This window comes from Salarias fasciatus, chromosome 6 (genome assembly GCF_902148845.1).
Source record: "Salarias fasciatus chromosome 6, fSalaFa1.1, whole genome shotgun sequence".
NCBI classification, from domain to species: Eukaryota; Metazoa; Chordata; class Actinopteri; order Blenniiformes; family Blenniidae; genus Salarias; species Salarias fasciatus.
The window spans coordinates 34,488,503-34,515,348 of NC_043750.1; the positions used below are offsets into that span (position 1 = coordinate 34,488,503).

The window sequence follows — 26,846 nt, forward strand, 5'->3', positions numbered from 1 at the left end:
AATACAGAGCAGAGAAACGAGCCCGAGTTGATCTACCGTTCTCAATCACCTGCACCTGCCGATGGTCCACAGGACACCTTGCAGAAAAGATGGAGGAGATCATCAGGGTCATTACATGTTGCTGGATCCCACAAGGTTTCTGCTGAGGCTGAGGAGGTGCACGTACCTGTTCTGGATTAAAGGGTATTTCACAGAAGATTGAGGGCTCAGAGAGTGACTTGCGAAGCAGTCCTCCAGAACAACAGCAAAGTCTGGACCCCTGTCCTCCACAGAGACCCCCACATACAATGGGGAGCCCACTGGGAGGGTCAACAACCCTGGTGGGAAAGTGTCAGTGAAGCCAAGGCTACAGTACAGAGACATGGCGGCTCTCACTTGGCTGCCCAAACCAGAAATGCCAACTTCCTCCCTGTGAAAGGAAATAAACAGTTTTAAAAAATGTAACGCTAATTAAAAAATATATGTATATATTTAAAGTGATTCATTATTGCTGTTGGATAAATATTCCAAAGCAAAAGAAGACAGAATCAGTTCTGACGACAACACTGTTTTGCATTGTGAATTTGTATATATGTTGTGCTGCCCCCCCCCCCCCCCCCCCCCCCCCCCCCCCCACCCCTCTTTATCTTTCTCTTTGTCTCTCTCTCTCTTGCTCTCTGAACGTTTCCGTCCCGGCCCTGTCGGGCAGCCATGCCAGATGTCAATTTCAAATAAAGGCAGCAGCAGGAGGAGATTCAGTCTCTTCGTGCTGCTAACATTAAAATCTGTTCGGACAGTAAAAGACGCAGACGCACCAGCTGCCAAACAGGACAAGGGACAAAAAAAGAAAAAAGAATGAACTCTGACAACCAAGTCATCACATCCTGAAGGCCACCAAGTTTGAGATCTTTTTTTTTTCAAGGTATAAAGGTGTTATTAAAGCCATAAATGTAATTAAAAGTAAAATTGAGATTCTATGAACACTAATGGTTATAATAATGATGATTAGTTGACTAAATATGTACCCAGCAAAACAAGGATGATGATGAAGAAGAAAAAAATTGTAAAAATAATGAAACGAAATTGAAAACCACTGTCACTGGAGTAAAAATTATCTTTTACAAATGTTATTGACGAATAGTAAATTATGTGAGTGAAGGCTCAATGAAGTGTTTCTTACTCCAGGACTGGCCTGACAGCCGCATCAAGGGTGCTGTCCATATCCAGAGGATATGAGCAGGAGATGGGAATGCTGAAGGATGGGTTTTGTGCTGAGTAGATGAATATATTGTTGAGGTATGTCACATGGGTGAGGTTGGTCTGAAAGACAGATGATTGACTCAATAAGGTCAATGATTACATTAGATGAGAAAGACAGCAACAGTCGTATAAGTGGAAGTCCTTACTGAACTTGCCATGCAGATAAATATGTTCAAAAAATATTGAATTGAAGAGACGATCTGCAGTTTAACAATAAAGACTGGATTATAACAATATGGAAATATTAAAACGATGATTGCTTATGAGCCCAGACATCCAAAAACAGCAGTGGTGATTTTCTCTTTGTCAGATGATGCAGAGATCAGAAAAAACTTCACATTGGATTGAGAGTCTCAACTAAATTCCTTTCACACTATCTTCTCTCGAGATGAGCAAATACTTTATAAACAGGCATCATTACTCACAATATGGTTTCAAATGAATCAGGAGAAGCTGGAGCAGGACACACACGTAAATAAGTGAAAGAAAGAAAAATTACCTCCATTAAATTTCCACAGGCTTCTGGTTGAGTATCAACTTCATACCAAATCCAGTCAACGTTCTCTCTGACCCAGGCGCAGTTGCGATCAGCCAGGTGTCCAGAGAATGGGTCAAATCCAGAAGCTGCCAGGTGACTTGCATCCACTTGCATTTGGATTTTGCTCTCTTGACAAAAAAGATGAAAGGCATCCAGTGGGGGATCTGAAGCTAAAGGAAAAGAAAATAGAAAGGAAAAATGAGGGTGAGATACAATAACTTGTGTGGGGATTTCGAGAGATTAAAAGAAAAAATCTTGTGAATACATCTTGAAGCATGAAAATACCCTTACCTTCACATACAACACTGGCATCTTCATAGTGACCACAGTTGTGGACTCCGAACCCTGAATGTCGGCAGTCTGCTATGGATAGCTCATGCCCAGAACAAGAGACATCATCCAACCAGATGGGCCCTGTGCCAGCTCCGAAGGCTGCACTGGATAAAGCTGATTGAGCCGCTCCACAGCCCAGCTGTCTGCACACCACATTGGCATTGTCCAGGTCCCAGCTATCATCACACACTGTCCCCCACTGTCCAGCATGGAAGATCTCCACTCTGCCGGAGCAGCGGTTTCCAGAGTTGCCAAGTCTCACTGTTGAAGCAGCTGACAGGAAAAGAATGGAAGACAGATGAGTAGGTGTGCAAAAACACACTCCTTGGTGTCAATGTACTGCACAAATTTGTACTGACCTTCACAGATAACACCAGCATCCTCACTGTGGCCACAGTTGTGAGATCCGATGCCTGGGTGCCAGCATTCAGACAGCTTTGTTTCACTGCCCGTGCACATGACATCATCATACCAGATGGGTCCGCTGCCTTGTCCAAAGCGTGCCCCTGTTGGTGCTGAGAGGACTCTGCCACAGCCCAGCTGTCTACACACCACCTCAGCATCGAGCAGGTCCCAGGAATCATCACACACCGTCCCCCACTGTCCAGAGTGGAAGATCTCCACTGTGCCAGAGCAGTTGTTTCCTCCAAAGAGACGGGCTGCTCCTTCAACTCCTGTCTCAGGAGGAGGTGATGTTAGCAAGGATGCAGTGGAGCGTGGAGTCATGCTTGAGCTGCTCACAGTTGGAAACGTTGGCCATGGTGTGCTGCTGCTCTCAGGCTGACCTGAAACAAAAATATTTTGTGTACTGAGATGATTGTAAGGACTTTAAGAAAATGGTATGATTTAAAGTGTTTTAGTTATTGAATATGGCTGTATGTATTTGGAAACTACATGTCCCATGATGCATTGTGATGCTGGACTGGCCAATGCTTGATTGAATAAGTTGCTGCATCCAATCAGAGATGTTCTTCTTTGGTTGGAGGGAAAAAGGACAGAAAAAAAAAAAAAAACGGGAAGTCAGAGAAACGCTGGAGGGACGCAGATGTTGGGACAGAGAGAGATGAAAAATTTGGATTTGATTCCCCTGGGAGGACGGACTTCGACATAGGATCTGCATGATCAGTTTGAAGACTGCCAGCTTCATCTCACCTGCAGTTTGCTGTACCGCTGGAGCTGCAGGCTGTTGTGACATCTCCATCTGAGGCTGCTTCTTCTCGCTTGTGGTTTTTTTTTTCATACTCTTCCAAACCGGTAGATACGTGAGTAAAAGAAGTTTTTTTTTCTCAGACACTGCTTGCATGTTGCTCATTAACGGAGCGAGCGATTTGATTGATGTGCACCAACTGAAAGGGCCCCAACGATTAAACCCAAGCGCTTGGTAAAATCTCGGACATTAAAAAAAAAAAGAGAGATATGGTGAATTGATTGATTTGTCTTTGCAGTGTGGGTGTGTTTCATTGTGAGTTTTACAGAGTTCTTGACAGTAGATGGGGTATTTTGACTTTCTATTGCCCTGGTTCAGAAAAGAGATTCGTATTATTTTGAAGAAGAGTGTGAGATCCCAATATTTTTTTCCCCGTCTCCCTGTTTCTTACACTGATTTTTGGGGACCAGATTTTGATTTTGAAAGAAAATAAATGCAGTGTTTTTTACAGTTTCTTTGGTGATTCTGGATATTCTGTTCTTTGAGGTTTCCTAACATTTGATGTACATATATTTCATATGGTTTCTGAGTAATTACCTGTTCGACTCATAGAGAGTTGAGTTAAATGATTCTCAGTGGAGGCACCGCGCTATTATTATTGTCTTGATACACTAATGCCTGAAACAACATCGACTGGTGATCGCGGAATTCACCAATTCACCATCGACTGCTAAAAACCTGGGATCCTGTTGAATAATAGCAAGTAACCTCAGTTAGTATTCTTAGTGCCAGAAAAGGGTTACACGATGACAACAATCCCTACAGAAGTAAACGTTTTTCTGCACAACTCAGTTCATGTTACGATTCAATGTGAGCAACAACAATTAAAATTGATTTGAAATCTGTTCATGAGTGATTACCTTCGCATACAACACTGGCATCTTCACTGTGACCACAGTTGTGAACTCCGAACCCAGGATGTTCACAGTCTTCTATGGCTAGCTCATGCCCAGAACAAGAGACATCATCCAACCAGATGGGCCCTGTGCCAGCTCCAAAGGCTGCACTGGATAAAGCTGAATTGAGCCGCTCCACAGCCCAGCTGTCTGCACACCACATTGGCATTGTCCAGTTCCCAGATATCATCACACACTGTCCCCCACTGTCCAGAATGGAAGATCTCCACTCTGCCGGAGCAGCGGTTTGTAGAGTTGGCAAAGTCTCACTGTTGAAGCAGCTGACAGGAAAAGAATGGAAGACAGATGAGTAGGTGTGCAAAAACCAGTGTTGTGCTAGTTACTGAAAAATAGTAACTCATTACAGTTATTAGTTACTTCATGAAAAAAGTAACTCAGTTAGTAACTCAGTTATTGAACCAAAAAAGTCCTGCATTACTGAAAAAGTAGCTTTTTCAGTTAGTTTTAAACATTTTTCCAGTGCTCTCAGTAAATAAAGGTTGACTGATTGAACTCCCCTGCTGCCCTTATTTCAGTCTTACTGATGTTATATTACAAACTGTTGATGAAACCAACCATTTCAGTTCATTTGCATCCACATCACTGAATCTAACTACTAACTAGCCATGGAATATTATCCATTGTGTACCAACACAAACACCAAAGTATGTTTTAAATGTCTATTTATTTTATTCAACATCAGCCTGCAAAAAAATTCAGTGGCTTAAAGCAAATATAGACATTGTGATATAACCTATTGTTCAGAATCAAATTGGACAAATTAAACGAGCTTTCACTCAGGACCTAAGAGCTTCTGTAAAGACAATGAATGAAATATGAAATGCATACTGATGCATAACGCCATATACATATCAATACAAAAACAGCCAATTATATCACAGGGAAAACAAAATCTCCTTTGCACATGTAAACAATAATTTGTGCAAAATTCACATCAAGAAAAAAACAAAACAATGCGCAATGTGCTGTAGAAATGCACAATGAAGATAAATGTGCATGTTTCAGAATAAAAAAAAAAAAAAGGCCAAATATCACAGAAATAGTAACTATTTGCACATTGGCGTACCTCATTCTGGCAGCACTGTGCAGTTACGCTCAAAGATGTCTCCCAGCTGGATGGTGCCTCAGTCATGTGTAACTATCATTCAAAGCTTGCAAGATGTAGAATGTCAACAAACTTTATTTAAACTCCCAAAATTACGACAGGCCCACAAGACTGGCGAAAAAGGGGCAGCATGATCGCTCTTTCCCTACTCCAGAAGATTGTGAGACTAATTTTGGTCAGAGGAGCGTGCAGATAGATGGAAAATGACCACAAAATGGTAAGGAAATAAATATGTTGTGTTTGGTGTGAATAGTTTTGAGATTTGTTGAAGAAGTGTGCGAGAAACATGCGATCTGAGGTGCTGGCTGTGAAAAGTAAAGATCGGTTTTGGGTTTGTTTTGCCACTGACGGGAGCTGGTCGGCTCAGAGAATATTCTGCCTGGTCCTCATCTTAAAGTAAATGATTTTCTAGTTGATAATGATTATCCAACATGACACGGTGGAGCAGACGGATCTTGCGTTCTGTTGCGTTTTGTGTGTGGAGGTGCGGTTTGAGGGGGGCGTGTGGAATTGTTGCATCTGGATTTTAAAGTTGTTATAAAACAAACACTCGGTTGTCAAAGTGCAGCTGGAGTGTTCAGTTAGTGAGATTAAGACTTATTGTTTGAGATACAATTGAAAGAAAACATCCACACGTCACTTTTTACACATGGTGAAGTTGCACACAGCTGTCGGTCCGTCGGGCCGAACGGGTTAAATAAATGAATTAAATGAAATCATAGTCGTGATGCGTGAAATAATGCGAATATCTCCACGATTGGAAACTATTCTTCTCTGCCGTCTTGTTCCTCATCAGACCAGAGTGGTCGAGAGGCACTGACCAGAGCACAGACGCAGGAGAGAGAGTACCGAATGTTTTTTCAATTCAATAAAACTTTATCGATCACCGGAATGTTACAGGAACGGTGCACCATTGCAATGAAAACGCTGTATGAAACCTCGCTAAAAGGAACGGAGTAACGCAACGTTTGGTAACGGATACGGAGTTACCGAATTACAAAAAAGAACGCGTTACTTTACTCGCTACTGAAAAAAGTAGCGCCGTTACTAATAACGCGTTACTACCCAGCACTGTCAAAAACACACTCCTTGGTGTCAATGTACTGCACAAATCTGTACTGACCTTCACAGATAACACCAGCATCCTCACTGTGGCCACAGTTGTGAGATCCGATGCCTGGGTGCCGGCATTCAGACAGCTTTGTTTCACTGCCCGTGCACATGACATCATACCAGATGGGTCCGCTGCCTTGTCCAAAGCGTGCCCCTGTTGGTGCTGAGAAGGCTCTGCCACAGCCCAGCTGTCTACACACCACCTCAGCATCGAGCAGGTCCCAGGAATCATCACACACCGTCCCCCACTGTCCAGAGTGGAAGATCTCCACTGTGCCAGAGCAGGAGCTGTTTCCTCCAAAGAGACGGGCTGCTCCCTCAACTCCTGCCTCAGTAAGAGGTGATGTTAGCAAGGATGCAGTAGAGCGTGGAGTCATGCTTGAGCTGCTCACAGTTGGAAACGTTGGCTTGTGGTGTGCTGCTGCTCCCAGGCTGACCTGAATCAAAACATTTTGTGAACTGAGATGAATGAGACAATCCCAAAAGAAGTAAACTTTTTGTGCACAACTCAGTTCATGTTACGATTCAATGTGAGCAACAACAATTAAAATTGATTTGAAATCTGTTCATGAGTGATTACCTTCGCATACAACACTGGCATCTTCACTGTGACCACCAGTTGTGAACTCCGAACCCAGGATGTTCACAGTCTTCTATGGCTAGCTCATGCCCAGAACAAGAGACATCATCCAACCAGATGGGCCCTGTGCCAGCTCCAAAGGCTGCACTGGATAAAGCTGATTGAGCCGCTCCACAGCCCAGCTGTCTGCACACCACATTGGCATTGTCCAGTTCCCAGATATCATCACACACTGTCCCCCACTGTCCAGAATGGAAGATCTTCCACTCTGCCGTAGCAGCGGTTTGTAGAGTTGGCAAGTCTCACTGTTGAAGCAGCTGACAGGAAAAGAATGGAAGACAGATGAGTAGGTGTGCAAAAAACCAGTGTTGTGCTAGTTACTGAAAAATAGTAACTCATTACAGTTATTAGTTACTTCATGAAAAAAGTAACTCAGTTAGTAACTCAGTTATTTGAACAAAAAGTCATGCATTACTGAAAAAGTAGCTTTTTTCAGTTAGTTTTAAACATTTTTCCAGTGCCTCTCAGTAAATAAAGGTTGACTGATTGAACTACCCCTGCTGGCCCTTATTCAGTCTGTACTGAGGTTATATTACAAACTGTTGATGAACCAACCATTATTCAGTTCATTTGCATCCACATCACTGAATCTAACTACTAACTAGCCATGGAATATTATCCATTGTGTACCAACCACAAACACCAAAGTATTTTTTAAATGTCTATTTATTTTATTCAACATCAGCCTGCAAAAAATTCAAGTGGCTTAAAGCAAATATAGACATTGTGGATATAACCTATTGTTCAGAAATCAAATTGGACAAATTAACAATCTTTCACTCAGGACCTAAGAGCTTCTGTTAAAGACAATGAATGAAATATGAAATGCATACTGATGCATAACGCCATATACATATCAATACAAAAACAGCCAATTATATCACAGGGAAAACAAAATCCTCCTTTGGCACATGTAAACAATAATTTGTGCAAAATTCACATCAAGAAAAAAACAAAAACAATGCGCAATGTGCTGTAGAAACGCACAATGAAGATAAATGTGCATGTTTCAGAATAAAAAAAAAAAAAGGCCAAATATCACAGAAATAGTAACTATTTGCCATTGGCGTACCTCATTCTGGCAGCACTGTGCAGTTACGCTCAAAGATGTCTCCCAGCTGGATGGTGCCTCAGTCATGTGTAACATATCATTCCAAAGCTTGCAAGATGTAGCATGTCAACAAACTTTATTTAAACTCCCAAAATTAACGACAGGCCCACAAGATGACGAAAAAGGGGCAGCATGATGCTTTTCACTACTCCAGAAGATTGTGAGCTAATTTTGGTCAGAGGAGGCGCCAGATAGATGGAAAATGACCACAAAATGGTAAGGAAATAAAATATGTTGTGTTTGGTGTGAATAGTTTTGAGATTTGTTGAAGAAGTGGTGTGAGAACATGCGAATCTGAGGTGCTGGCTGTGAAAAGTAAAGATCGGTTTTTGGGTTTGTTTTGCCGCTGACGGGAGCTGGTCGGCTCAGAGAATATTCTGCCTGGTCTCATCTTTAAGTAAATGATTTTCTAGTTGATAATGAATCCAACATGACGCGGCGGAGCAGACGGTTCTTGCGTTCTGTTGCGTTTTGTGTGTGGAGGTGCGTTTGAGGGGGGCGTTGTGGAATTGTTGCATCTGGATTTTAAAGTTGTTATAAAACAAACACTCGGTTGTCAAAGTGCAGCTGGAGTGTTCAGTTAGTGAGATTACGACTTATTGTTGAGATACAATTGAAAGAAAACATCCACACGTCACTTTTTACACATGGTGAAGTTGCGCACAGCTGTCGGTCCGTCGGGCCGAACGGGTTAAATAAATGAATTAAATGAATCATAGTCGTGATGCGTGAAATAATGCGAATATCCTCCACGATTGGAAACTATTCTTCTCTGCCGTCTTGTTCCTCATCAGACCAGAGTGGTCGAGAGGCACTGACCAGAGCACAGACGCAGGAGAGAGAGTACCAGAATGTTTTTTCAATTCAATAAACTTTATCGATCACCGGAATGTTACAGGAACGGTGCACCATTGCAATGAAAACGCTGTATGAACCTCGCTAAAAGGAACGGAGTAACGCAACGTTTGGTAACGGATACGGAGTTACCGAATTAACAAAAAGAACGCGTTACTTTACTCGCTACTGAAAAAAGTAGCGCCGTTACTAATAACCGGTTACTTACCCAGCACCTGTCAAAAACACACTCCTTGGTGTCAATGTACTGCACAAATCTGTACTGACCTTCACCAGATAACACCAGCATCCTCACTGTGGCCACAGTTGTGAGATCCGATGCCTGGGTGCCGGCATTCAGACAGCTTTGTTTCACTGCCCGTGCACATGACATCATCATACCAGATTGGGTCCGCTGCCCTTGTCCAAAGCGTGCCCTGTTGGTGCTGAGAAGGCTCTGCCACAGCCCAGCTGTCTACACACCCACCTCAGCATCGAGCAGGTGCCCAGGAATCATCACACACCGTCCCCCACTGTCCAGAGTGGAAGATCTCCACTGTGCCAGAGCAGGAGCTGTTTCCTCCAAAGAGAGACGGGCTTGCTCCCTCAACTCCTGCCTCAGTAAGAGGTGATGTTAGCAAGGATGCGTAGGAGCGTGGAGTCATGCTGAGCTGCTCACAGTTGGAAACGTTGGCTGTGGTGTGCTGCTCTGCTCCCAGGCTGACCTGAATCAAAAACATTTTGTGAACTGAGATGATGAGAACAATCCCAAAAGAAGTAAACATTTTGTGCACAACTCAGTTCATGTTACGATTCAATGTGAGCAACAACATTAAATTGATTTGAATCTGTTCATGAGTGATTACCTTCGCATACAACACTGGCATCTTCACTGGGACCCACAGTTGTGAACTCCGACCCAGGATGTTCACAGTCTTCTATGGCTAGCTCATGCCCAGAACAAGAGACATCATCCAACCAGATGGGCCCTGTGCCAGCTCCAAAGGCTGCACTGGATAAAGCTGATTGAGCCGCTCCACAGCCAGCTGTCTGCACACCACATTGGCATTGTCCAGTTCCCAGATATCATCACACACTGTCCCCCACTGTCCAGAATGGAAGATCTCCACTCTGCCGGAGCAGCGGTTTGTAGAGTTGGCAAGTCTCACTGTTGAAGCAGCTGACAGGAAAAGAATGGAAGACAGATGAGTAGGTGTGCAAAAACCAGTGTTGTGCTAGTTACTGAAAATAGTAACTCATTACAGTTATTAGTTACTTCATGAAAAAAGTAACTCAGTTAGTAACTCAGTTATTTGAACCAAAAAGTCATGCATTACTGAAAAAGTAGCTTTTTCAGTTAGTTTTAAACATTTTTCCAGTGCTCTCAGTAAATAAAGGTTGACTGATTGAACTCCCCTGCTGCCCTTATTTCAGTCTGTACTGATGTTATATTACAAACTGTTGATGAAACCAACCATTTCAGTTCATTTGCATCCACATCACTGAATCTAACTACTAACTAGCCATGGAATATTATCCATTGTGTACCAACACAAACACCAAAGTATTTTTTAATGTCTATTTATTTTATTCAACATCAGCCTGCAAAAAATTCAAGTGGCTTAAAGCAAATATAGACATTGTGATATAACCTATTGTTCAGAATCAAATGGACAAATTAACGAGCTTTCACTCAGGACCTAAGAGCTTCTGTAAAGACAATGAATGAAATATGAAATGCATACTGATGCATAACGCCATATACATATCAATACAAAAACAGCCAATTATATCACAGGGAAAACAAAAATCTCCTTTGCAACATGTAAACAATAATATGTGCAAAATTCACATCAAGAAAAAAACAAAACAATGCGCAATGTGCTGTAGAAAACGCACAATGAAGATAAATGTGCATGTTTCAGAATAAAAAAAAAAAAGGCCAATATCACAGAAATAGTAACTATTTGCCATTGGCGTACCTCATTCTGGCAGCACTGTGCAGTTACGCTCAAAGATGTCTCCCAGCTGGATGGTGCCTCAGTCATGTGTAACATATCATTCCAAAGCTTGCAAGATGTAGAATGTCAACAAACTTTATTTAAACTCCCAAAATTAACGACAGGCCCACAAGATGGCGAAAAGGGGCAGCATGACGCTTTTTCACTACTCCAGAAGATTGTGAACTAATTTTGGTCAGAGGAGCGCGCAGATAGATGGAAAATGACCACAAAATGGTAAGGAAATAAAATATGTTGTGTTTGGTGTGAATAGTTTTGAGATTTGTTGAAGAAGTGTGTGAGAAACATGCAATCTGAGGCGCTGGCTGTGAAAAGTAAAGATCGGTTTTGGGTTTGTTTTGCCGCTGACGGGAGCTGGTCGGCTCAGAGAATATTCTGCCTGGTCTCATCTTGAAGTAAATGATTTTCTAGTTGATAATGATATCCAACATGACGCGGCGGAGCAGACGGTTCTTGCGTTCTGTTGCGTTTTGTGTGGAGGTGCGTTTGAGGGGGCGTGTGGAATTGTTGCATCTGGATTTTAAAGTTGTTATAAAACAAACACTCGGTTGTCAAAGTGCAGCTGGAGTGTTCAGTTAGTGAGATTACGACTTATTGTTGAGATACAATTGAAAGAAAACATCCACACGTCACTTTTTACACATGGTGAAGTTGCGCACAGCTGTCGGTCCGTCGGGCCGAACGGGTTAAATGAATTAAATGAATCATAGTCGTGATGCGTGAAATAGCGAATATCTCCACGATTGGAAACTATTCTTCTCTGCCGTCTTGTTGCTCATCAGACCAGAGTGGTCGAGAGGCACTGACCAGAGCACAGACGCAGGAGAGAGAGTACCGAATGTTTTTTCAATTCAATAAACTTTATCGATCACCGGAATGTTACAGGAACGGTGCACCATTGCAATGAAAACGCTGTATGAAACCTCGCTAAAAGGAACGGAGTAACGCAACGTTTGGTAACGGATACGGAGTTACGAATTACAAAAAAGAACGCGTTACTTTACTCGCTACTGAAAAAAGTAGCGCCGTTACTAATAACGCGTTACTACCCAGCACTGTCAAAAACACACTCCTTGGTGTCAATGTACTGCACAAATCTGTACTGACCTTCACAGATAACACCAGCATCCTCACTGTGGCCACAGTTGTGAGATCCGATGCCTGGGTGCCGGCATTCAGACAGCTTTGTTTCACTGCCCGTGCACATGACATCATCATACCAGATGGGTCCGCTGCCTTGTCCAAAGCGTGCCCCTGTTGGTGCTGAGAAGGCTCTGCCACAGCCCAGCTGTCTACACACCACCCTCAGCATCGAGCAGGTCCCAGGAATCATCACACACCGTCCCCCACTGTCCAGAGTGGAAGATCTCCACTGTGCCAGAGCAGGAGCTGTTTCCACTCCAAAGAGACGGGCTGCTCCCTCAACTCCTGCCTCAGTAAGAGGTGATGTTAGCAAGGATGTAGTAGAGCGTGGAGTCATGCTTGAGCTGCTCACAGTTGGAAACGTTGGCTGTGGTGTGCTGCTGCTCCCAGGCTGACCTGAATCAAAACATTTTGTGAACTGAGATGATGAGAACAATCCCAAAAGAAGTAACATTTTTGTGCACAACTCAGTTCATGTTACGATTCAATGTGAGCAACAACAATTAAAATTGATTTGAAATCTGTCATGAGTGATTACCTTCGCATACAACACTGGCATCTTCACTGTGACCACAGTTGTGAACTCCGAACCCAGGATGTTCACAGTCTTCTATGGCTAGCTCATGCCCAGAACAAGAGACATCATCCAACCAGATGGGCCCTGTGCCAGCTCCAAAGGCTGCACTGGATAAAGCTGATTGAGCCGCTCCACAGCCCAGCTGTCTGCACACCACATTGGCATTGTCCAGTTCCCAGATATCATCACACACTGTCCCCCACTGTCCAATGGAAGATCCCACTCTGCCGGAGCAGCGGTTTGTAGAGTTGGCAAGTCTCACTGTTGAAGCAGCTGACAGGAAAAGAATGGAAGACAGATGAGTAGGTGTGCAAAACCAGTGTTGTGCTAGTTACTGAAAAATAGTAACTCATTACAGTTATTAGTTACTTCATGAAAAAAGTAACTCAGTTAGTAACTCAGTTATTTGAACCAAAAAGTCATGCATTACTGAAAAAGTAGCTTTTTCAGTTAGTTTTAAACATTTTTCCAGTGCTCTCAGTAAATAAGGTTGACTGATTGAACTCCCCTGCCCTTATTCAGTCTGTACTGATGTTATATTACAAACTGTTGATGAACCAACCATTTCAGTTCATTTGCATCCACATCACTGAATCTAACTACTAACTAGCCATGGAATATTATCCATTGTGTACCAACACAAACCCAAAGTATTTTTAAATGTCTATTTATTTTATTCAACATCAGCCTGCAAAAAATTCAAGTGGCTTAAAGCAAATATAGACATTGTGATATAACCTATTGTTCAGAATCAAATTGGACAAATTAACGAGCTTTCACTCAGGACCTAAGAGCTTCTGTTAAAGACAATGAATGAAATATGAAATGCATACTGATGCATAACGCCATACATATCAATACAAAAACAGCCAATTATATCACAGGGAAAACAAAAATCTCCTTTGCAACATGTAAACAAATTTGTGCAAAATTCACATCAGAAAAAAACAAAAACAATGCGCAATGTGCTGTAGAAACGCACAATGAAGATAAATGTGCATGTTTCAGAATAAAAAAAAAAGGCCAATATCACAGAAATAGTAACTATTTGCCATTGGCGTACCTCATTCTGGCAGCACTGTGCAGTTACGCTCAAAGATGTCTCCCAGCTGGATGGTGCCTCAGTCATGTGTAACTATCATTCCAAAGCTTGCAAGATGTAGAATGTCAACAAACTTTATTTAAACTCCCAAAATTAACGACAGGCCCACAAGATGGCGAAAGGGGCAGCATGACGCTTTTTCACTACTCCAGAAGATTGTGAGCTAATTTTGGTCAAGGAGCGCGCAGATAGATGGAAAATGACCCAAAATGGTAAGGAAATAAATATGTTGTGTTTGGTGTGAATAGTTTTGAGATTTGTTGAAGAAGTGTGTGAGAAACATGCAATCTGAGGCGCTGGCTGTGAAAAGTAAAGATCGGTTTTGGGTTTTTTTGCCGCTGACGGGAGCTGGTCGGCTCAGAGAATATCTGCCTGTCTCATCTTGAAGTAAATGATTTTCTAGTTGATAATGATATCCAACATGACGCGGCGGAGCAACGGTTCTTGCGTTCTGTTGCGTTTTGTGTGTGGAGGTGCGTTTGAGGGGGGCGTGGGAATTGTTGCATCTGGATTTTAAAGTTGTTATAAACAAACACTCGGTTGTCAAAGTGCAGCTGGAGTGTTCAGTTAGTGAGATTACGACTTATTGTTTGAGATACAATTGAAAGAAAACATCCACACGTCACTTTTTACACATGGTGAAGTTGCGCACAGCTGTCGGTCCGTCGGGCCGAACGGGTTAAATAAATGAATTAAATGAAATCATAGTCGTGATGCGTGAAATAATGCGAATATCTCCACGATTGGAAACTATTCTTCTCTGCCGTCTTGTTGCTCATCAGACCAGAGTGGTCGAGAGGCACTGACCAGAGCACAGACGCAGGAGAGAGAGTACCGAATGTTTTTTCAATTCAATAAAACTTTATCGATCACCGGAATGTTACAGGAACGGTGCACCATTGCAATGAAAACGCTGTATGAAACCTCGCTAAAAGGAACGGAGTAACGCAACGTTTGGTAACGGATACGGAGTTTACCGAATTACAAAAAAGAACGCGTTACTTTACTCGCTACTGAAAAAGTAGCGCCGTTACTAAACGCTTACTACCCAGCACTGTCAAAAACACACTCCTTGGTGTCAATGTACTGCACAAATCTGTACTGACCTTCACAGATAACACCAGCATCCTCACTGTGGCCACAGTTGTGAGATCCGATGCCTGGGTGCCGGCATTCAGACAGCTTTGTTTCACTGCCCGTGCACATGACATCATCATACCAGATGGGTCCGCTGCCTTGTCCAAAGCGTGCCCCTGTTGCTGAGAAGGCTCTGCCACAGCCCAGCTGTCTACACACCACCTCAGCATCGAGCAGGTCCCAGGAATCATCACAACCGTCCCCCACTGTCCAGAGAAGATCTCCACTGTGCCAGAGCAGGCTGTTTCCTCCAAAGAGACGGGCTGCTCCCTCAACTCCTGCCTCAGTAAGAGGTGATGTTAGCAAGGATGCAGTAGAGCGTGGAGTCATGCTTGAGCTGCTCACAGTTGGAAACGTTGGCTGTGGTGTCTGCTGCTCCCAGGCTGACCTGAATCAAAAACATTTGTGAACTGAGATGATGAGAACAATCCCAAAAGAAGTAAACATTTTTGTGCACAACTCAGTTCATGTTACGATTCAATGTGAGCAACAACAATTAAAATTGATTTGAAATCTGTTCATGAGTGATTACCTTCGCATACAACACTGGCATCTTCACTGTGACCACAGTTGTGAACTCCGAACCCATGTTCACAGTCTTCTATGGCTAGCTCATGCCCAGAACAAGAGACATCATCCAACCAGATGGGCCCTGTGCCAGCTCCAAAGGCTGCACTGGATAAAGCTGATTGAGCCGCTCCACAGCCCACTGTCTGCACACCACATTGGCATTGTCCAGTTCCCAGATATCATCACACACTGTCCCCCACTGTCCAGAATGGAAGATCTCCCTCTGCCGGAGCAGCGGTTTGTAGAGTTGGCAAGTCTCACTGTTGAAGCAGCTGACAGGAAAAGAATGGAAGACAGATGAGTAGGTGTGCAAAAACCAGTGTTGTGCTAGTTACTGAAAAATAGTAACTCATTACAGTTATTAGTTACTTCATGAAAAAGTAACTCAGTTAGTAACTCAGTTATTTGAACCAAAAGTCATGCATTACTGAAAAAGTAGCTTTTTCAGTTAGTTTTAAACATTTTTCCAGTGCTCTCAGTAAATAAAGGTTGACTGATTGAACTCCCCTGCTGCCTTATTTCAGTCTGTACTGATGTTATATACAAACTGTTGATGAAACCAACCATTTCAGTTCATTTGCATCCACATCACTGAATCTAACTACTAACTAGCCTGGAATATTATCCATTGTGTACCAACACAAACACCAAAGTATTTTTAAATGTCTATTTATTTTATTCAACATCAGCCTGCAAAAATTCAAGTGGCTTAAAGCAAATATAGACATTGTGATATAACCTATTGTTCAGAATCAAATTGGACAAATTAACGATCTTTCACTCAGGACCTAAGAGCTTCTGTTAAAGACAATGAATGAATATGAAATGCATACTGATGCATAACGCCATATACATATCAATACAAAACAGCCAATTATATCACAGGGAAAACAAAATCTCCTTTGCAACATGTAAACAATAATTTGTGCAAAATTCACATCAAGAAAAAACAAAAACAATGCGCAATGTGCTGTAGAAACGCACAATGAAGATAATGGCATGTTTCAGAATAAAAAAAAAAGGCCAATATCACAGAAATAGTAACTATTTGCCATTGGGCGTACCTCATTCTGGCAGCACTGTGCAGTTACGCTCAAAGATGTCTCCCAGCTGGATGGTGCCTCAGTCATGTGTAACATATCATTCCAAAGCTTGCAAGATGTAGAATGTCAACAAACTTTATTTAAACTCCCAAAATTAACGACAGGCCCACAAGATGGCGAAAAGGGGCAGCATGACGCTTTTCACTACTCCAGAAGATTGTGAGCTAATTTTGGTCAGAGGAGCGCGCAGATAGATGGAAAATGACCACAAAATGGTAAGGAAATAAATATGTTGTGTTTGGTGTGAATAGTTTTGAGATTTGTTGAAGAAGTGTGTGAGAAACATGCATCTGAGGCGCTGGCTGTGAAAAGTAAAGATCGGTTTTGGGTTTGTTTTGCCGCTGACGGGAGCTGGTCGGCTCAGAGAATATTCTGCCTGGTCTCATCTTGAAGTAAATGATTTTCTAGTTGATAATGATATCCAACATGACGCGGCGGAGCAGACGGTCTTGCGTTCTGTTGCGTTTTGTGTGTGGTGCGTTTGAGGGGGGCGTGTGGAATTGTTGCATCTGGATTTTAAAGTTGTTATAAAACAAACACTCGGTTGTCAAAGTGCAGCTGGAGTGTTCAGTTATGAGATTACGACTTATTGTTTAGATACAATTGAAAGAAAACATCCACACGTCACTTTTTACACATGGTGAAGTTGCGCACAGCTGTCGGTCCGTCGGCCGAACGGGTTAAATAAATGAATTAAATGAAATCATAGTCGTGATGCGTGAAATAATGCGAATATCTCCACGATTGGAAACTATTCTTCTCTGCCTCTGTTGCTCATCAGACCAGAGTGGTCGAGAGGCACTGACCAGAGCACAGACGCAGGAGAGAGTACCGAATGTTTTTTCAATTCAATAAAACTTTATCGATCACCGGAATGTTACAGGAACGGTGCACCATTGCAATGAAAACGCTGTATGAAACCTCGCTAAAAGGAACGGAGTAACGCAACGTTTGGTAACGGATACGGAGTTACCGAATTACAAAAAGAACGCGTTACTTTACTCGCTACTGAAAAAAGTAGCGCCGTTACTAACGCGTTACTACCCACCTGTCAAAAACAACTCCTTGGTGTCAATGTACTGCACAAATCTGTACTGACCTTCACAGATAACACCAGCATCCTCACTGTGGCCACAGTTTGAGATCCGATGCCTGGGTGCCGGCATTCAGACAGCTTTGTTTCACTGCCCGTGCACATGACATCATCATACCAGATGGGTCCGCTGCCTTGTCCAAAGCGTGCCCCTGTTGGTGCTGAGAAGGCTCTGCCACAGCCCAGCTGTCTACACACCACCTCAGCATCGAGCAGGTCCCAGGAATCATCACACACCGTCCCCCACTGTCCAGAGTGGAAGATCTCCACTGTGCAGAGCAGGAGCTGTTTCCTCCAAAGAGACGGGCTGCTCCCTCAACTCCTGCCTCAGTAAGAGGTGATGTTAGCAAGGATGCAGTAGAGCGTGGAGTCATGCTTGAGCTGCTCACAGTTGGAAACGTTGGCTGTGGTGTGCTGCTGCTCCCAGGCTGACCTGAATCAAAAACATTTTGTGAACTGAGATGATGAGAACAATCCCAAAAGAGTAACATTTTTGTGCACAACTCAGTTCATGTTACGATTCAATGTGAGCAACAACAATTAAAATTGATTTGAAATCTGTTCATGAGTGATTACCTTCGCATACAACACTGGCATCTTCACTGTGACCACAGTTGTGAACTCCGAACCCAGGATGTTCACAGTCTTCTATGGCTAGCTCATGCCCAGAACAAGAGACATCATCCAACCAGATGGGCCCTGTGCCAGCTCCAAAGGCTGCACTGGATAAAGCTGATTGAGCCGCTCCACAGCCCAGCTGTCTGCACACCACATTGGCATTGTCCAGTTCCCAGATATTCACACACTGTCCCCCACTGTCCAGAATGGAAGATCTCCACTCTGCCGGAGCAGCGGTTTGTAGAGTTGGCAAGTCTCACTGTTGAAGCAGCTGACAGGAAAGAATGGAAGACAGATGAGTAGGTGTGCAAAAACCAGTGTTGTGCTAGTTACTGAAAAATAGTAACTCATTACAGTTATTAGTTACTTCATGAAAAAAGTAACTCAGTTAGTAACTCAGTTATTTGAACCAAAAAGTCATGCATTACTGAAAAAGTAGCTTTTTCAGTTAGTTTTAAACATTTTTCCAGTGCTCTCAGTAAATAAAGGTTGACTGATTGAACTCCCCTGCTGCCCTTATTTCAGTCTGTACTGATGTTATATTACAAACTGTTGATGAAACCAACCATTTCAGTTCATTTGCATCCACATCACTGAATCTAACTACTAACTAGCCATGGAATATTATCCATTGTGTACCAACACAAACACCAAAGTATTTTTTAAATGTCTATTTATTTTATTCAACATCAGCCTGCAAAAAATTCAAGTGGCTTAAAGCAAATATAGACATTGTGATATAACCTATTGTTCAGAATCAAATTGGACAAATTAACGATCTTTCACTCAGGACCTAAGAGCTTCTGTTAAAGACAATGAATGAAATATGAAATGCATACTGATGCATAACGCCATATACATATCAATACAAAAACAGCCAATTATATCACAGGGAAAACAAAAATCTCCTTTGCAACATGTAAACAATAATTGTGCAAAATTCACATCAAGAAAAAACAAAAACAATGCGCAATGTGCTGTAGAAACGCACAATGAAGATAAATGTGCATGTTTCAGAATAAAAAAAAAAAAGGCCAAATATCACAGAAATAGTAACTATTTGCCATTGGCGTACCTCATTCTGGCAGCACTGTGCAGTTACGCTCAAAGATGTCTCCCAGCTGGATGGTGCCTCAGTCATGTGTAACATATCATTCCAAAGCTTGCAAGATGTAGAATGTCAACAAACTTTATTTAAACTCCCAAAATTAACGACAGGCCCACAAGATGGCGAAAAGGGCAGCATGATGCTTTTCACTTCTCCAGAAGATTGTGAGCTAATTTTGGTCAGGGAGCGCGCAGATAGATGGAAAATGACCACAAAATGGTAAGGAAATAAATATGTTGTGTTTGGTGTGAATAGTTTTGAGATTTGTTGAAGAAGTGTGTGAGAAACATGCAATCTGAGGCGCTGGCTGTGAAAAGTAAAGATCGGTTTTGGGTTTGTTTTGCCGCTGACGGGAGCTGGTCGGCTCAGAGAATATTCTGCCTGGTCTCATCTTGAAGTAAATGATTTTCTAGTTGATAATGATATCCAACATGACGCGGCGGAGCAGACGGTTCTTGCGTTCTGTTGCGTTTTGTGTGTGGAGGTGCGTTTGAGGGGGGCGTGTGGAATTGTTGCATCTGGATTTTAAAGTTGTTATAAAACAACACTCGGTTGTCAAAGTGCAGCTGGAGTGTTCAGTTAGTGAGATTACGACTTATTGTTTGAGATACAATTGAAAGAAAACATCCACACGTCACTTTTTACACATGGTGAAGTTGCGCACAGCTGTCGGTCCGTCGGGCCGAACGGGTTAAATAAATGAATTAATGAAATCATAGTCGTGATGCGTGAAATAATGCGAATATCTCCACGATTGGAAACTATTCTTCTCTGCCGTCTTGTTGCTCATCAGACCAGAGTGGTCGAGAGGCACTGACCAGAGCACAGACGCAGGAGAGAGTACCGAATGTTTTTTCAATTCAATAAAACTTTATCGATCACCGGAATGTTACAGGAACGGTGCACCATTGCAATGAAAACGCTGTATGAAACCTCGCTAAAAGGAACGGAGTAACGCAACGTTTGGTAACGGATACGGAGTTACCGAATTACAAAAAAGAACGCGTTACTTTACTCGCTACTGAAAAAGTAGCGCCGTTACTAATAACGCGTTACTACCCAGCACTGTCAAAAACACACTCCTTGTCATGTACTGCACAAATCTGTACTGACCTTCACAGATAACACCAGCATCCTCACTGTGGCCACAGTTGTGAGATCCGATGCCTGGGTGCCGGCATTCAGACAGCTTTGTTTCACTGCCCGTGCACATGACATCATCATACCAGATGGGTCCGCTGCCTTGTCCAAAGCGTGCCCCTGTTGGTGCTGAGAAGGCTCTGCCACAGCCCAGCTGTCTACACACCACCTCAGCATCGAGCAGGTCCCAGGAATCATCACACCCGTCCCCACTGTCCAGAGTGGAAGATCTCCACTGTGCCAGAGCAGGAGCTGTTTCCTCCAAAGAGACGGGCTGCTCCCTCAACTCCTGCCTCAGTAAGAGGTGATGTTAGCAAGGATGCAGTAGAGCGTGGAGTCATGCTTGAGCTGCTCACAGTTGGAAACGTTGGCTGTGGTGTGCTGCTGCTCCCAGGCTGACCTGAATCAAAAACATTTTGTGAACTGAGATGATGAGAACAATCCCAAAAGAAGTAAACATTTTTGTGCACAACTCAGTTCATGTTACGATTCAATGTGAGCAACAACAATTAAAATTGATTTGAAATCTGTTCATGAGTGATTACCTTCGCATACAACACTGGCATCTTCACTGTGACCACAGTTGTGAACTCCGAACCCAGGATGTTCACAGTCTTCTATGGCTAGCTCATGCCCAGAACAAGAGACATCATCCAACCAGATGGGCCCTGTGCCAGCTCCAAAGGCTGCACTGGATAAAGCTGATTGAGCCGCTCCACAGCCCAGCTGTCTGCACACCACATTGGCATTGTCCAGTTCCCAGATATCATCACACACTGTCCCCCACTGTCCAGAATGGAAGATCTCCACTCTGCCGGAGCAGCGGTTTGTAGAGTTGGCAAGTCTCACTGTTGAAGCAGCTGACAGGAAAAGAATGGAAGACAGATGAGTAGGTGTGCAAAAACCAGTGTTGTGCTAGTTACTGAAAAATAGTAACTCATTACAGTTATTAGTTACTTCATGAAAAAAGTAACTCAGTTAGTAACTCATTATTTGAACCAAAAAGTCATGCATTACTGAAAAAGTAGCTTTTTCAGTTAGTTTTAAACATTTTTCCAGTGCTCTCAGTAAATAAAGGTTGACTGATTGAACTCCCCTGCTGCCCTTATTTCAGTCTGTACTGATGTTATTTACAAACTGTTGATGAACCAACCATTTCAGTTCATTTGCATCCACATCACTGAATCTAACTACTAACTAGCCATGGAATATTATCCATTGTGTACCAACACAAACCCAAAGTATTTTTAAATGTCTATTTATTTTATTCAACATCAGCCTGCAAAAAATTCAAGTGGCTTAAAGCAAATATAGACATTGTGATATAACCTATTGTTCAGAATCAAATTGGACAAATTAACGATCTTTCACTCAGGACCTAAGAGCTTCTGTTAAAGACAATGAATGAATATGAAATGCATACTGATGCATAACGCCATATACATATCAATACAAAAACAGCCAATTATATCACAGGGAAAACAAAATCTCCTTTGCACATGTAAACAATAATTGTGCAAAATTCACATCAAGAAAAAAACAAAAACAATGCGCAATGTGCTGTAGAAACGCACAATGAAGATAAATGTGCATGTTTCAGAATAAAAAAAAAAGGCCAATATCACAGAAATAGTAACTATTTGCCATTGGCGTACCTCATTCTGGCAGCACTGTGCAGTTACGCTCAAAGATGTCTCCCACTGGATGGTGCCTCAGTCATGTGTAACATATCATTCCAAAGCTTGCAAGATGTAGAATGTCAACAAACTTTATTTAAACTCCCAAAATTAACGACAGGCCCACAAGATGGCGAAAAGGGGCAGCATGATGCCTTTCACTTCTCCAGAAGATTGTGAGCTAATTTTGGTCAGAGGACGCGCAGATAGATGGAAAATGACCACAAAATGGTAAGGAAATAAATATGTTGTGTTTGGTGTGAATAGTTTTGAGATTTGTTGAAGAAGTGTGTGAGAAACATGCAATCTGAGGCGCTGGCTGTGAAAAGTAAAGATCGGTTTTGGGTTTGTTTTGCCACTGACGGGAGCTGGTCGGCTCAGAGAATATTCTGCCTGGTCTCATCTTGAAGTAAATGATTTTCTAGTTGATAATGATATCCAACATGACGCGGCGGAGCAGACGGATCTTGCGTTCTGTTGCGTTTTGTGTGTGGAGGTGCGTTTGAGGGGGGCGTGTGGAATTGTTGCATCTGGATTTTAAAGTTGTTATAAACAAACACTCGGTTGTCAAAGTGCAGCTGGAGTGTTCAGTTAGTGAGATTAGACTTATTTTTTGAGATACAATTGAAAGAAAACATCCACACGTCACTTTTTACACATGGTGAATTGCGCACAGCTGTCGGTCCGTCGGGCCGAACGGGTTAAATAAATGAATTAAATGAAATCATAGTCGTGATGCGTGAAATAATGCGAATATCTCCACGATTGGAAACTATTCTTCTCTGCCGTCTTGTTGCTCATCAGACCAGAGTGGTCGAGAGGCACTGACCAGAGCACAGACGCAGGAGAGAGAGTACCGAATGTTTTTTCAATTCAATAAAACTTTATCGATCACCGGAATGTTACAGGAACGGTGCGCCATTGCAATGAAAACGCTGTATGAAACCTCGCTAAAAGGAACGGAGTAACGCAACGTTTGGTAACGGATACGGAGTTACCGAATTACAAAAAAGAACGCGTTACTTTACTCGCTACTGAAAAAGTAGCGCCGTTACTAATAACGCGTTACTACCCAGCACTGTCAAAAACACACTCCTTGGTGTCAATGTACTGCACAAATCTGTACTGACCTTCACAGATAACACCAGCATCCTCACTGTGGCCACAGTTGTGAGATCCGATGCCTGGGTGCCGGCATTCAGACAGCTTTGTTTCACTGCCCGTGCACATGACATCATCATACCAGATGGGTCCGCTGCCTTGTCCAAAGCGTGCCCCTGTTGGTGCTGAGAAGGCTCTGCCACAGCCCAGCTGTCTACACACCACCTCAGCATCGAGCAGGTCCCAGGAATCATCACACCGTCCCCCACTGTCCAGAGTGGAAGATCTCCACTGTGCCAGAGCAGGAGCTGTTTCCTCCAAAGAGACGGGCTGCTCCCTCAACTCCTGCCTCAGTAAGAGGTGATGTTAGCAAGGATGCAGTAGAGCGTGGAGTCATGCTTGAGCTGCTCACAGTTGGAAACGTTGGCTGTGGTGTGCTGCTGCTCCCAGGCTGACCTGAATCAAAAACATTTTGTGAACTGAGATGATGAGAACAATCCCAAAAGAAGTAAACATTTTTGTGCACAACTCAGTTCATGTTACGATTCAATGTGAGCAACAACAATTAAATTGATTTGAAATCTGTTCATGAGTGATTACCTTCGCATACAACACTGGCATCTTCACTGTGACCACAGTTGTGAACTCCGAACCCAGGATGTTCACAGTCTTCTATGGCTAGCTCATGCCCAGAACAAGAGACATCATCCAACCATGGGCCCTGTGCCAGCTCCAAAGGCTGCACTGGATAAAGCTGATTAGCCGCTCCACAGCCCAGCTGTCTGCACACCACATTGGCATTGTCCAGTTCCCAGATATCATCACACACTGTCCCCCACTGTCCAGAATGGAAGATCTCCACTCTGCCGAGCAGCGGTTTGTAGAGTTGGCAAGTCTCACTGTTGAAGCAGCTGACAGGAAAGAATGGAAGACAGATGAGTAGGTGCAAAACCAGTGTTTGCTAGTTACTGAAAAATAGTAACTCATTACAGTTATTAGTTACTTCATGAAAAAGTAACTCAGTTAGTAACTCAGTTATTTGAACCAAAAGTCATGCATTACTGAAAAAGTAGCTTTTTCAGTTAGTTTTAAACATTTTTCCAGTGCTCTCAGTAAATAAAGGTTGACTGATTGAACTCCCCTGCTGCCCTTATTTCAGTCTGTACTGATGTTATTACAAACTGTTGATGAAACCAACCATTTCAGTTCATTTGCATCCACATCACTGAATCTAACTACTAACTAGCCATGGAATATTATCCATTGTGTACCACACAAACACCAAAGTATTTTTTAAATGTCTATTTATTTTATTCAACATCAGCCTGCAAAAATTCAAGTGGCTTAAAGCAAATATAGACATTGTGATGTAACCTATTGTTCAGAATCAAATTGGACAAATTAACGATCTTCACTCAGGACCTAAGAGCTTCTGTTAAAGACAATGAATGAAATATGAAATGCATACTGATGCATAACGCCATATACATATCAATACAAAACAGCCAATTATATCACAGGGAAAACAAAAATCTCCTTGCAACATGTAAACAATAATTTGTGCAAAATTCACATCAGAAAAAAACAAAACAATGCGCAATGTGCTGTAGAAACGCACAATGAAGATAAATGTGCATGTTTCAGAATAAAAAAAAAAAGGCCAAATATCACAGAAATAGTAACTATTTGCCATTGGCGTACCTCATTCTGGCAGCACTGTGCAGTTACGCTCAAAGATGTCTCCCAGCTGGATGGTGCCTCAGTCATGTGTAACATATCATTCCAAAGCTTGCAAGATGTAGAATGTCAACAAACTTTATTTAAACTCCCAAAATTAACGACAGGCCCACAAGATGGCGAAAAGTGGCAGCATGATGCTCTTTCACTTCTCCAGAAGATTGTGAGCTAATTTTGGTCAGAGGAGCGCGCAGATAGATGGAAAATGACCACAAAATGGTAAGGAAATAAAATATGTTGTGTTTGGTGTGAATAGTTTTGAGATTTGTTGAAGAAGTGTGTGAGAAACATGCAATCTGAGGCGCTGGCTGTGAAAAGTAAAGATCGGTTTTGGGTTTGTTTTGCCGCTGACGGAGCTGGTCGGCTCAGAGAATATTCTGCCTGGTCTCATCTTGAAGTAAATGATTTTCTAGTTGATAATGATATCCAACATGACGCGGCGGAGCAGACGGTTCTTGCGTTCTGTTGCGTTTTGTGTGTGGAGGTGCGTTTGAGGGGGGCGTGTGGAATTGTTGCATCTGGATTTTAAAGTTGTTATAAAACAAACACTCGGTTGTCAAAGTGCAGCTGGAGTGTTCAGTTAGTGAGATTACGACTTATTGTTTGAGATACAATTGAAAGAAAACATCCACACGTCACTTTTTACACATGGTGAAGTTGCGCACAGCTGTCGGTCCGTCGGGCCGAACGGTTAAATAATGAATTAAATGAATCATAGTCGTGATGCGTGAATAATGCGAATATCTCCACGATTGGAAACTATTCTTCTCTGCCGTCTTGTTGCTCATCAGACCAGAGTGGTCGAGAGGCACTGACCAGAGCACAGACGCAGGAGAGAGAGTACCGAATGTTTTTTCAATTCAATAAACTTTATCGATCACCGGAATGTTACAGGAACGGTGCGCCATTGCAATGAAAACGCTGTATGAAACCTCGCTAAAAGGAACGGAGTAACGCAACGTTTGGTAACGGATACGGAGTTACCGAATTACAAAAAAGAACGCGTTACTTTACTCGCTACTGAAAAAGTAGCGCCGTTACTAATACGCGTTACTACCCAGCACTGTCAAAACACACTCCTTGGTGTCAATGTACTGCACAAATCTGTACTGACCTTCACAGATAACCCAGCATCCTCACTGTGGCCACAGTTGTAGATCCGATGCCTGGGTGCCGGCATTCAGACAGCTTTGTTTCACTGCCCGTGCACATGACATCATCATACCAGATGGGTCCGCTGCCTTTCCAAAGCGTGCTCCTGTTGGTGCTGAAAGGCTCTGCCACAGCCCAGCTGTCTACACACCACCTCAGCATCGAGCAGGTCCCAGGAATCATCACACACCGTCCCCCACTGTCCAGAGTGGAAGATCTCCACTGTGCCAGAGCAGGAGCTGTTTCCTCCAAAGAGACGGGCTGCTCCCTCAACTCCTGCCTCAGTAAGAGGTGATGTTAGCAAGGATGCAGTGGAGTGTGGAGTCATGCTTGAGCTGCTCACAGTTGGAAACGTTGGCCGTGGTGTGCTGCTGCTCTCAGGCTGACCTGAATCAAAAACATTTTGTGAACTGAGATGATGAGAACAATCCCTACAGAAGTAAACATTTTTGTGCACAACTCAGTTCATGTTACGATTCAATGTGCCAACAATTAAAATTGATTTGGAATCTGTTCATGAATGGTCCCTGT

The 26,846-nt window shown here is 42.9% G+C and overlaps 2 protein-coding genes across 2 annotated transcripts; both read right to left on the reverse strand.

Moving 5' to 3' along the window:
• Nucleotides 1-1,682: 1,682 nt before the first annotated feature.
• LOC115389845 (deleted in malignant brain tumors 1 protein-like) lies at nucleotides 1,683-2,836 on the reverse strand. Its single transcript, XM_030093412.1, has 4 exons — nucleotides 2,470-2,836; nucleotides 2,079-2,383; nucleotides 1,811-1,947; nucleotides 1,683-1,692 (listed from the first exon to the last, which is right to left on the reverse strand). Exons 1-4 carry the CDS (start codon nucleotides 2,834-2,836, stop codon nucleotides 1,683-1,685), a joined length of 819 nt encoding a protein of 272 aa, XP_029949272.1.
• Nucleotides 2,837-9,981: 7,145 nt separating this feature from the next.
• Nucleotides 9,982-26,643, reverse strand: LOC115389846 (deleted in malignant brain tumors 1 protein-like). The gene is given in 20 exon segments (XM_030093413.1): nucleotides 9,982-10,217; nucleotides 12,166-12,361; nucleotides 12,363-12,456; nucleotides 14,929-15,223; nucleotides 15,550-15,726; nucleotides 15,729-15,809; nucleotides 15,812-15,859; nucleotides 17,739-17,831; nucleotides 17,834-18,052; nucleotides 18,360-18,580; nucleotides 18,582-18,672; nucleotides 20,623-20,852; nucleotides 20,854-20,884; nucleotides 21,195-21,509; nucleotides 23,453-23,685; nucleotides 23,687-23,771; nucleotides 24,027-24,139; nucleotides 24,141-24,170; nucleotides 24,327-24,337; nucleotides 26,389-26,643. Coding segments are annotated over 20 exon segments (3,054 nt in total).
• Nucleotides 26,644-26,846: the final 203 nt, after the last annotated feature.

Coding starts and splice junctions, on each gene's coding strand:
- LOC115389845 (XM_030093412.1), bottom strand. CDS start 2,836: ATGACTCCACGCTCCACTGCATCCTTGCTAACATCACCTCCTCCTGAG. Junction 2,384..2,469: donor TGCTGGTGTTATCTGTGAAG/GTCAGTACAAAT, acceptor TTTTCCTGTCAG/CTGCTTCAACAGTGAGACTT. Junction 1,948..2,078: donor ACTATGAAGATGCCAGTGTT/GTATGTGAAGGT, acceptor CTTTTCCTTTAG/CTTCAGATCCCCCACTGGAT.